We start from the raw sequence: 12,826 nt of genomic DNA, 5'->3' as shown, positions 1-12,826 counted from the left end.
TAGCAATTACGCTTTGAAGAAAGCCGACATTCTGCACTTTAAATCCCAACAGCAGCATCAATGTGTTCTGAATTCACTGCAGCCCTGATTTTACCCTCTGAATGGTTGATGATCATGGTGGAATAAAGGGCCGTTCACCATATCAGACTGATGGACAAAATATGATTTCTCACATACAGAGCTAAAATAATAACCGAGATTGTCACTTTAGGATTGTTAAATTATCCAGAGATGCCAGTGTTTCTATGTTAAGGAACATTGAGGATTTCACGTGGATACACCTCTGGAACAAGGTACATCAGTTCAATATAGCTGAAGGAGTAAAGTATCTCATTTTTTCAGTCACTACCCACAGATCATTACTGAGTGAAAATTGAATGGTGAATTCAGTTTGGAAGAAGACGCACATCACTACGGATGCGTCACCAATCTGCCTCACATTCGCTTTTTACAACCATCACTGAACAGGAAAGGCAACAAAGTTGCTTTCTTGTTTTCACCTCTCCACTCAGTGAGCCTCGGCAAATACACTGCATATCCACTACCGTTAAGTCAACATCGGGAAACACAGAGCGTCCCTCCCAGCCATCTTTGCAGCCATCCGCAAACAGCAAACTGGCAACTGTATCGAGAGAACACACAGTCCAGCCAGACCGGAGCAGACAGACCCAGATCCTGTGCCAGTGACCCAACCATCCATCCAACCCTGACCCACATCAGAGGCCTGGTCCTGGGCCAAGGCCACAAGCATCAGCCCATCAGACACTGAAGAAAAAAGACAGTGAGAGGAAGGAAGAGAGAAATAACGAAACGGGTGGAAAGATGGGCCTCATTTCATGCTTTCCACTCAGATTAGACTGCTCAGAATGAGGCCTTCAGGAGGCAGCGGAGAGGTCAATCTTGCTCAACTCAGAGCAAATCTGGGTCCAACATCAATTTATTTGTGTTTTTTCCTCTTTCAAAGAAATGCAACGCCAACTTTGTTTATTTTCACTTCAGCTGGCCCTGACATCAAATCTGATTCTTCCTTTTCATTGCAGCTCTTTATTGGCTGCACTTGGTATAACAAATAAGTCCCTGGAGTGGCAGCAGAGTGGCAGAAGTGAAGTCAACACTAGAAGAGAACAGAGATCGGCTCTCTTGAGGCTCCTGGGCAAACGGAGCACAGTAAACATTGTTTTCTTCAAAGGGCCAAAAGGATGACAGGCTAAATAAGGATCTGCACAAGCCTCAATGTTAAGCTGAAATTTCCAGTTTGTTCCAAACACAAATGGACACTTCAGTCTAAACTTAGCCCAGAGTAATCTTCCTCATCAAAAAGTTTACTAAACAATACAATGGTGAAATGGATGACTGCTGCTCGGACAACACAAGCATTATGATGTTTATTACAGCTTAGCTCATCATGCACAAGGACAACTCAAAACACTCAAAAACTAGAAACTGCTCCAGTTCTGTTCACTCCTGCTTTGTGACAATTAGCCTTTCATCTACAAGAATTCAAATATTTCAACACAAATGTTGCCAGACAGCATCCATCCCATTCACTGAACCATCTAGCCCAGCTGAGCCCAGTATGGCCCCTCCTGGCCTGGCTCCACACAACACAGTTTTGATATGATTATCCTACCTTGTCAATCTCCTGCTGCAGGACCTGTTTGGCGACCTCCAGATCCTGCAGTCGGACCCTAAGCTCCTCATTCTCCTGCTCCAGACGACTCCTTTTCTTTTCCACGCTGTCCAGCTGGCTGTGGAGACGGATGGACACGTCCTTCGCCACCTGAGAGGGTGAAGGGGAGGGATGGAGGAAGAAGAGTTTAGGTCGGTGCCCGTTACAATCAATTCCCCACTTTATCTGACTGCAATTTAACGCGCTGGTCTCATCTCTAAATAAGCATCCGAGTCACTATTATGTAAAAGTCACGATGGCAATCTCACTAGATCGGACCTCGCAGCGTTTCTGTATCATTTTCAAGGCACAAGGCTGAACTGAATGGCGTCACATTGATTTAAAGGCTAAATCAGCACCTGGTAAAACACACACACAGAGAAAGATTAAATGCACGTCTTGTACCGCCTTCTCAGATCTCTGTAATAGCTCCACTATCTCAGTCATCATCTCTTGCGCACAAAATCAGTTAAAAAAAGGTAATTAAGTCGGAAACACAGTGAAGGAGTTGAGGAGATTGATCTTTTCATATCAGATCAGCATTGAAAAATGTGACCGAGGAAAAAAGTGGTTGAAAACCCTCTTACAGTAGTCATCTGACCAACAGTCTCTCCACGTACTTCCAAAATGTTCATTTGTGCCAAATGCACGGATGAAAAGATGAATATCTAGCAAAACACACAGCATGTGAGCAAATAGGAATTAAACAAGAGCTATGTTATTTCCTATTGCAAGTGATTTGTGTGTGTTTCCCCAAAATACAGCACACAAGGTGGAGTTGTGAGTAACTTGCAGTAACCAGAGCTTCATTTGCCAGAGCTGACTACAGTACAATAACCTTTAAACTGTCATCACGGGATATTGCTCAGGAGATTACTTTTTATCTTACTAATCTCTGTCCAGGAAAAGACAGAGAGCCTTGGCTCTATTTGATTGAATTTCCAAGTGTCAGATATGTTCTAGGAATGCTGCCAGTGCAAACAGGACCAGTTCAACGCTGGTTCTACAAAATATGGCGTCTCAATCAGTGGGAACCTTTGCTTTTAATCTAATAAAGCCAAAACGATAATTAATACCACTCTGGCAGAAACTGATCTTTTATACATAATGTGATCTTATGAACGTCTGACTGTTTTCCCCTCAGGGGATTCATTCATTAAAAGTTTCTAATGTCAAAGAGTCAAACTAGGACAAAGTCATCGCCCTGATGTGTGATATGAACACAGCATGACAGGACTCCCACCTGATTACTGCATTGAACTTAGTGGAATTCATGCAATTATGATGTTACAATATTGAAAATTAGAATGATCATTATTGTTATGAGGTAAACAGAACCAATGTGAGTGAAGCAGTGGTGAGAGTCGTTTTACACAGAAACTTAGTCGTGATACTGTTGAATTTTTAGTCCATTAGTAATGAAACTGAATGAAAGATTAAAGGAGTGTTGGGGGTCAGGGACAGAGCTGAAGGACTAGATTGGGTTTCTTTTCTTTTGCATTTTGTATTTTTTTTACTGTTATTATTTTTTTAAAGAAAAAGAGCATGTTGTGATGTAAGTGCATGTAAATCTGTATGGATATATGCATGCTTATCTACGTATATGGACATATATGTGCATAGGTCATGATGCTTGAGTAAAAAACATTTAAAAATAAAGTTTCAAGGAGCATTTTGCTGTCGACATCATACAGTATTATACTGGTATACTGGCATTACAATAATACGTGAAATGAGGTGTTCTGGATCCTGCTTTCATGTCCTGATGACAAAAGGATGAACAAAGCTCACATTGAGAGCCAAACCACAGCCTTCATTTCTGTAATTTCTGATCTTTGTTGGTTGTGGTTATTTCAGAGGGCTTTTTGTTCCAGAAATAATGTCTGAAGACTTCCAGGAGCAGCAACAAAAGTGACATAAAACATCATATTCAGAGATTTAATCATGGCCATTTCGTACTCATGCTGCAATATGCAAACTTTCACTGCCATCTGATGATGCAGTTTTTTTTAAGCGGTAGAATCTGACCTTTTTTCATGACCAAAAAACTATTTCGTTATTGAAATACTTTTATTAAACTGCACATATATTCAGTTGACAATTGTATAAAATAGCAGTTTTACAAACCAGATGTAAGTCGGCTGTATGAAATCATTTTTCATTTTTTTCCAGATTCATCTCGTCCTAAATTCCATGTTTTCCATTTTAATTCTCTACAATTTAACCATTTTCCATGGTGGATGAATTTAAGGTAAAAGAACATGATTTTTTGTCGACAAATCATTTCCTGTTCCTTTGTTTCTTTTGTTTGAAATCGTTTCAGCGCCCCACACTTCATGGCATAAGACACTGATTTGTGTGATTTGAGAAACTGCATTCATATCACTGCCATAGCTGGTTGTTTGGTAAATATTAAAAAAGACAATGTTAACATGAAACAACAGAATTTCTTCAGCTGTGTGTCACCACGGTTACCACTTAACATTTTCACCCCAATAAAAAAAAAAAATTCCATTACTGGACAGACGCTCATCCACTGTATCAGGCTCAATCAGTGCTTTGTGATTGTTCAAAATGATGGGAAAAAAAGTGCAGATAGAAGAGATCAGTTTGTTTAATACATTTTAACTTCAAAATGATTGCTTTGGCTCCACTGAAACCAAATATGAGGGCTTTTATCTCAAAGGCTGCATTAGACTTGATGAAATGAAACTTTAATGATTCCCATCAGGAGCTGAGTAAATGGATATATCCAGTTTCAGAGGAAAAGGCCCGTGTTAAATCAATCACTCAATAGCTAGTAAATGTACTTGGACCCCATTAACCTAAACACTGACTTAATCTAGTGGGAGCTGGTCTTTAAGAGTTTTGTGATCATAGATTTTACTTTTATGCTAACAATTAGTAAGTGTAGGCCTAATTCAGTTCTTATTCACAATCCTTTTCCTCAATAAAAACGATGTATTTTGTAAGGTGATTTGGTCGCACCTGGAAAAAGATGTAAGAATCTCAAACATACTCAAAGTGGTGACAACATAAAGCCACATTATCCTGCTGTAGCAGTACCGGTCAGCACAAATGTCCTGCCAGCTGCTTTCATTTGATTATATGGAAACAAGGTGAAGGGTTGGTCCATTCAAAGCAAAGCAAAACCTGGCAGTTTTGTGACTTGGTCATTTCTGAGCCCAAATGACTTTAACTCTGTGGTACAGCAACCTAACACGAATGAAAAGTGTCACCTTACTTAATGCTTAAAGAAAGGTTTTCAAAAACGTTTAAAAAATGCCGACCTCAACTACATCATTCATTTCACAGATGCAATAAACAGACACTGAACATAAAAAGTTTTAATGCATATTATACATTAGATGTTTGTGTGGAGGGAAGGCTGAAGAGTAACTGCAGCTCTGGTGTGATCACTGTGTGAAAGAGAAGATTTATCTAATTGTGCGTCAGCATAATTAATACTTCCACAATTTGTAATTATATGTGAGTGTGTGTGTGTGCCTTCTCTTAATGCTGTTTGTGTGTTGCGCCTGTTTGCATCCACATGGCTCCCACTTGCACAACTTGTGTGTGCGTCTCACTGTTCATCTGCAAAATCTCTCTGAACACAATTTCTAGTAGTGTGCATTTATTGTGTCTGTATGTCTGTGTGTGTGCGTGTGTGTGTGTGTGTGTTTGAACCGGTGCCAGTGTGCAGCTGAGTCCCACAATGCCCTTCTGTACTGCCCACTCTCACTCGACCCAGTGGCTCCCTGAGCTCCACCACGCTCCAATTCATGTTTTAATGTGTGTGTGTGTGCAGACAGTGCATTTCTTCTTCTCTCTGTACACCTCCTGTATTTCCCTCTGTCATTCACATTCTCTCCTTTCAATAGTTCCTCATAGTTCCCCTTGTACTTTCTGTTACTTCTGTCTCTTCTGTTCCTCTCTTTTACACCATTTTACAGTTCCATCTAATTCTCAATTTTGTTAAATTGTCGCTCATCTTCTGATCATTTTATCTCCCTTCAAATGCAGGTAACAGTCCTCATTATTTACAATAAAATATCATTTTGCTACTTACTGTCATGTCATGTAATCAGTCATAAAAAACGAAAAATGACCAGCTTAACAACTGCGAGAAAAATGTTGCTATTCGACTGACAACAATTTATTTTTTATTCTTTATAAGTTGTTTCAATTTTGTGGGTTTTTTTGCATTTCAGCACAATCAATTTGCAACAGCAACATAAATTCAAGTTTCCTTGAGGTCTCTGTGACATGACCTCATCTAAACATATCAAAGTTTGAGCTGTCTGAAACTATCCACTTAGGTCTTGAGTACATTAGTTGGTTGCTAAGACATAATAGCCCCGCCTGAAACCATCAATAGTCAAAATACAAAATTAGCTTGTAGCATGCAACTCATTAGCCTGTTTCCAGACCTCTGAATCACTGCCCACATCTGTGCTCACAGATTTATTTATTAAGTCTGTTGTGCCAGAAGGTTATTTCAACCAGTTAATGAAGCAATTGTCCAATCAGAGGTCAACAGGCAGGGCTAATAATCATCTCTTTGCCATCTCCAAGTGTAAAAGACCTTGAGCAACAGTGGCAATTATTCCTCGTCTGTCGGGAGCGAAGGAGGAAATGGTTTGACCATTTTTACAGAGCCACGAAACCCACAGACAGAGGAGGTCAGGTGGTTTAATGGAGGATCAATCAGATTTGGGACTTTGAGGTGGGAACCACCTGTTGTACACCATCAGAATTAGAATCAGAAGCGTTTATACGAAATTACATTCGATTACAACCCGTCCCAGAGGACACAAAGGCACAGTACAAATAATTGACATGGGGAGACAGGGACAGGAGGACCACGATGCAGCCAGCAGGGCGGCGCTTCGCTTACTTAGATGAAAAACAAATGAAAACAGGAGGGGGAGGGAGAGGGGGAAAAAAAGCTAATCCCAGACTGTGCACCCGTTATGGGGGGAACCAGTGTGGGATGGTAAATAAAACACCTCGGCACAAAGCAACATTTAAGACATTATAACAAGACTCTAACACCTGCACATGTGGGTGGGGGGAGGAAGTTGGGGGGGGTCACAACGCAGTCGCCCGGGGGAGGGCTCCAGCTCCTAGAGCGCTGCCCTCAAACCTTCGCCTACTACACCGCGAGGGGGATGGAGGGGGTGAGGGGCCAAAGAACCGTGTCAGGTCAGAAAATGATCAGTGGCTTGCAACGGTTTTGGAAGGCGCTGACGAATGTCCTCCTAATAGTGCTCACAAATGTTTGTGTGTGTTGTTGGTTTGTCCTGCAGTTTAGAGGAACTGTTGATGCAGGCTTTCTGTAAGTCCACTTTATGAATAACGTGCTGCTCCCTTCGATCACGACCGCAGCTTCCACATCGACAGAAAACAGCAGGACAGAGCCAGCAGACTCTCTGCACACATTAATGGCACAGAAAGAAATGCTAGTGTGCCGTAGCTCTTCATGAACCTTCTGTTTTCATTGAACTTAATGGCTGACAGTGTGATAATGCAGAGACGGGAACCTGAATGGATTCTTTTAATACTTAATTACTGCTGCTCCTTTTGCGATGGTACAGTTGGGTCCCGTATAGCTCCAGGGGCTTGAATAAATGGGACAGAAAGTCAAAGGAAGAAAAAAGTTGTCACAGTCCCACAATGTCTGATTTCCAGGATTCTCTGGGAGGTGTGGAGCAGAAACGATGAGTAGAAATATGGAGGTGGAATATGAAGATACTTGGATGTCACCACTTTAACCAAATGGAAATCTTTTGCATATCATTTTACTCTCTCCGTCCCTCTCAAGCTGCTCAATTCAAATTGGACAGAAAAGGTGATTGATTAGCACAGTGTGCTTAATTTTGATTGGTGCATCAATTTAAAAAAAATGGAGCAGCCTTAAAACATGGGATGTTTCCTCCACTGCAGGATTATGGGTCTTCATCTCCCTCTTCTCCTCCTCTGTCTTTTCCTCCTCTTTGTCCTCTCCTGAATTCTATAATGCCCTCCTCTTCAACGGCCCTTTGTCAGCCTTTGACTCCTAATAAATGCTGCATTGTTCTTCTATGTTCAAGGAAAACGTGAAGGAATTTAACGCCATTGAAGCTGCGGTTTCACCCAGTAACAGAGCTATAGGATGTAATTAGCATTCAGTCAGGGTGCCGCCGAGCTGGGTGAGACAGAGCATGTGTGGATGTGTGTGCGTGTACATGTGTGTATGTGTTAAAGAGTGTGTGTACGTGTGAGTGTAAGTGTGTGTGTGTGTACGTGCGTGTGACAGAGAGCATATGGAATGAGAAGAGTAGGGAAAAAAAACAAACCTCCACAGGCGGAGACAGCAAGGGTTTCTCAACTGTTACTTTCCTAACACACACAACAAAACACACACACACACACACAGGCCACAGGGCAAACAGTAATATCATTCAGCAAGTGGCAGTTAGTCATCACTTGGATGTCTTTCATGTACACTATGTGTGGATGTGTGTTTTATTCTGTTCAACAACCAGATACTTGTTCTTCCTGTTATCCACTCTACACTTTGGCTGTGCACACACACACAAACCTCTCTGATTAAATCTACACAAGGCAAGTCGTTAGAGAGATGACCGTTATGGAAACACAACAGCTGTGTGTGTGTGTGTGTGTGTGTGTGTGTGTAATTGCACTTGTCTTTGTCAGGATCAAAATGAGTTTTGAAGTTAAAAAAAAGAGGACATTTTGTCATGTCACACTTCCCAAAAAGACCGTTTTAGAATCAAAGCTTAACTACAGTGGTACTGTTTTGATGTGTTTATCTTAGCTTAGCTTAGCTTAGTTTAGCACAAACTCTGAAAGCAGAGAGAAACCATAGGCCAAGCTCCGTCTTAATGTTTTGGTGGCTAAATTCCTAGCGATCAAGAAACAACATGTTCTGAAGACCAGTACGGAGATCTTGTAACGTGTGTTTTTCCTCTTTGACAGAGGCTAGCAGTTTCCCCCTGCTTGTTTGAAGCTAAGCTAAGATAAACTCGTCCCCAAACAATGTCTCTACTGAACATACAGAGGTGAAACTGAATGATTTCTTTATCCAAAACCTGGCAGGCTAACAAACAGAGCACTCCTTTAAACTACAGTACGCGTAATTTCTTCCCATAAAGATCCTTTCTGTGTTTCATGCCTTTCTGTTTAGGAGCAGTGGGTGGCAATAGTACAGCACCTGGGGACAACTGCAGTCCTCGCCCAGAGCAGTGGCAGCAGTACTTCTACCACCTCCTGAAACATTCATGTCTTTAGTGTGGGAGGAAACACGACAACTGGAGAAAGGCTTGACTCTGCCCTGATGGGGTTTGAATCAGGGCCTTCTTTCTATGAGGAATAGACACAGAGTCACTCTGGATAAAATGAATTTATGATACTGCATTGGCTTTGTCCACTTTAAAAAACCAGCTCAGCAGCCGAGTCCTCTGTTGTTTTAAAATTAAATTTGTGGCTGAAAGGAGCTTGTGTCAGTTCGTCGTGGTCATGTTTTTTAAAATTTACCACAAACCACAATTTTACTTATGGATGCTGTTTCACTTCGCTTCTCTGATCTATATCCGAGTGTTTCGGCTTCCTGCGTTGGTTCCTGTTGCCAAGTAAAATAAGAACACGACCATTTCTACTGATGCAAAATCTGACAGAGACACTCCTTCGACCTGTATTTTTATTTACCTCAGCACTCTACAGGGGCTCAGTCCTGCATGCTGTTCATCAAATCACAGACCGTGGCTTCATGTAGTGGAACGATGACTCCACTGAAACTTAAAAGCATCTGAGGTCTTAAAGTCAACCTTGGAGGTGACTATATTGTTTTTTTAATGAGCGATGAAGTATGCTCAGAAAGTGTGGCTCCCTGTAGAATTATCGACTGCTGACTGTTTTGCTGAAGCCCTCAGTTTATCACGGAGGAGAGTACTGCAGAATCAGCTCGCAGCTGCAGACAGATAACGACTGTCACAATCACACCGATGGTTCTTAAATGGCTGATGAACCAGAACAGACTGCCGCTCTGTCTCCATCTGATTTCACTATAAATCAGACATGCTTCATTGCACACATGCACACACATATATCGGGCATATTTCACAAGAAAAAGAAAGTCATTTCTGTCCAGTGGTGGTGATGAAAAATACTAAATTTCAAGTTAGCTGCACTTGGTTATTACTTCAAGTTTATAATTTCTATTCTGTTAAAATACACAGTTTAACCTATTCCAATACATGATATTTTCTGAATGTTGTTTTGCATGCACAGTCTTAATCTGCAAAGAATCAATATACAGCCATCAGATAAATGTAGATAAAAATAGATAAAGATAAAAGTATGACAGTTACCTTTGCAACGCAGTACAATACAAATATAAAGCTGAACAAAATGGAAATCCTCAAAGACATCTCGCAACTGTAATGGAGTAAATGAATCTTGCTACTTTCCATCTCTGCTCCTGAAACATCCTCCATAGTTCTATATCTGAGGATGCTGAAGTCCTGGAAAACTTAACTTAACTGAGGAGATACCTTGATGGATGACACAACTTTATTCTTCTTATAAAACAATGGATGACAACTTGAAAGACAAACACCTTTGGTTCTCTACCTGTTATCTACCCCAATGTGCATCTCCTGTGTGGATTTCTTGCAAAAGCCTCATATTGCATCAGTGCAAAACAGCTGTTTTTTGGGTGAGCGCTGTCATCGTTCCATTTCAAGGACCCAGCCACGATACTTACAACTTATCATGATGTGTCCAACATGCACGAGCATCCACAGTGGAGGCAGGTATGGACTAAAATTCCACATCACTAATGTAGCTGCTCTCTTGTACACAATTTATGATTAGTGCTTTTAAAATTCAAAGATTGTCAGGTATTTGCATATTTTATTGAGAATTGCAGGATTTTGCTGGAGGCTGTGAGTAAGTGTGAAGTAGCCCTGGTGTGTTTAGCGTTGATGCTGTTGACCTTTTTGACGTTCGTCCAACAATCTGGCCTCTCAGCGCCCATTTAGAGGGTGTTACATCACAAGTAATCCGCTGCGTGTCTATATATAAAACCATTATGCGCGAAAGGGAGAGAGAGCCACTGGCGTGACAGCTGTTACAGTACAGACTGTGTCTCTCTTTATCTATCTTTGGATGAAGAGAGAGAGGAGAGAGAGAGAGAGGGACAGAGGGAAGTGACAGTGGATGATGGAATGTGATGAATTCCCACAATGCTTGGCGTGTCACTTGGCAGTTAGAAAAGTGTGATCTCACCTCCAATATCTCCAAACACCATCCCATCCATGCATCTGTTCATGCATACATACAGGCACCTTTCCAGTAGTGTAGATACAGTACTTGTATTAGTAGTTGCAGTGGTGCTTGATATGACATAAAACTGCTAAAAATGGCCACCCAGGTGATGCTGTGACTACAGCGACAGCAGTCCAAAACAAACAAACAAAAAAGAAAAATCAATTATATAAAACAGAGAAAGGCAGTAAATTATCAAATTTGAGAATTTGATACCAGTGAATGTTTTGCATTTTGTCTTGATTAATGATTTAAAAGACTCACTGATTGTCAAGCGTGTCAAATTGATTAATCAGAAAATAATTTCAGCACAATTGATTGTTCTGTGAACCCCACCCCCGAGCAGCTATTGTCCAAGCATGGCTTAGTAACCACGAGCAGGCACAGCAGGTTTGTCGAGCTCTGGATTTCTCCCGTTTCAAAAAACAGCATGCAGCTTTGCTTGATTTTGCAATCAAGCTTGTTTTGGCCCCAGTCCCAATCAGAGTCAATTAATTGTGGGTATCTTCTATATCGATTTTGATCCAATATTAATATTTGCCTAAATGTTGATTAAATATGTATCTGACACATTGAAATAACAGACTTGAATTGATCAGAATACTGGAGGCCTGGTTCCTGCCTGCCACCAGCGACGTTTTTCATTTTAACCAGTGGGAGCGAAAGTCAGCACCGTCAGAGCCAACACATGTGTCAGAGCAGAGTCCACCTCTGCTACAACCAAATGATTTTTCCCATACACCCACTATAATTTTTACTCTCAGCCCGGCAGTGGTCACTGTGAGCTGTGAGAAACACTGGCAGGCTGAAGTGGACAAAATTCACTCAAACACTTTTGGATTTTAATCTGCTTCATTTGAGCAGATACCAGTCCATTAAAATATGTCCAGATTGGTCCAGAGGCCAAGACTTGGGATCAGCTTGAGGCGCCTGTAGTGGGTGTTGTCCAAACCTAAAAGAGCAAAGGTGTTTGGAACAAATTAAACACGTTTGCCTATACTAATCTAAGCTGCAAACGTTAGCATGCCTGGATAGTACTAGGTTTCTAGTCTGGGTAGTAACTTTTTCCCATGCATAAGAGGCCAGCTACATTATTCTGTTACAGGTTCCACCTGTTCAGCGCTGGAGGATCCACTCTGTGCCAAGATGCCAGTAGGACAGAGTGTAAAGTAACAATAGCAGCTTTGTTCTCTCGTTTAAAAATCATCCAAGGCTTGTGTTAGCACAAATAACATTTCAGTTACATTTTATTGATAATACTCTACCTATAGCTAATACTGGAGCTAACTGGATACAGTCAATGGCAACTCCCAAGTTACTCACACGCAGCGGAAACTATAATGGTGGAAATAATCAACACATGTGGCAGGAGAGATAATACTAAATTGTTCCAACAGTGTGTGAATGACACATGGTGCAAGTGGGGGTTGGGATGTGTGTGTGTGTGTGTGTGTGTGTGTGTGTCACAGAGAGAGAGAGACAGAGAGAGAGAGAGAGAGAGAGGAACCCTTCACTTGAGCTCATAAAGTACAACAACTAAACTGATGTTTTTTTCCATTTTCTCTCTCTCTCTTTCAGGGATACACACACACACACACGCGCACACACACACACACACACACACACACACACACACACACACACACACGCGCACACACACACACACACATACATACATACATAAACATAGCATATGGAGATGAGGGAGCTGGCCCTGCTTAGATAAATGGACCGGATACTGCTGCTGCTTCCCGGCTCTAATCTAACGACTGTGAGTGTGTCTGCTCTCGTGCTTCTATCTTTGTGAGGACCAGTTTAAGTTGTTCA

General features: G+C 41.4%; 1 protein-coding gene across 2 annotated transcripts in view; it reads right to left on the bottom strand.

Annotated features, from left to right (window-relative positions):
• Positions 1-12,826, bottom strand: part of soga1 (suppressor of glucose, autophagy associated 1) — a 105,646-nt gene that overhangs the window by 83,100 nt on the left and 9,720 nt on the right. For both annotated transcript variants that reach the window (XM_041945313.1, XM_041945314.1), the window contains exon 4: positions 1,631-1,780. In XM_041945313.1, the coding sequence (XP_041801247.1) occupies positions 1,631-1,780 (150 nt within the window). The remainder of the gene's footprint in view (positions 1-1,630; positions 1,781-12,826) is intronic.

Source organism: Chelmon rostratus, chromosome 10 (genome assembly GCF_017976325.1).
Source record: "Chelmon rostratus isolate fCheRos1 chromosome 10, fCheRos1.pri, whole genome shotgun sequence".
In the NCBI taxonomy this organism is placed as follows: Eukaryota; Metazoa; Chordata; class Actinopteri; order Chaetodontiformes; family Chaetodontidae; genus Chelmon; species Chelmon rostratus.
This window is presented reverse-complemented; position numbering and strand designations above follow the sequence as displayed.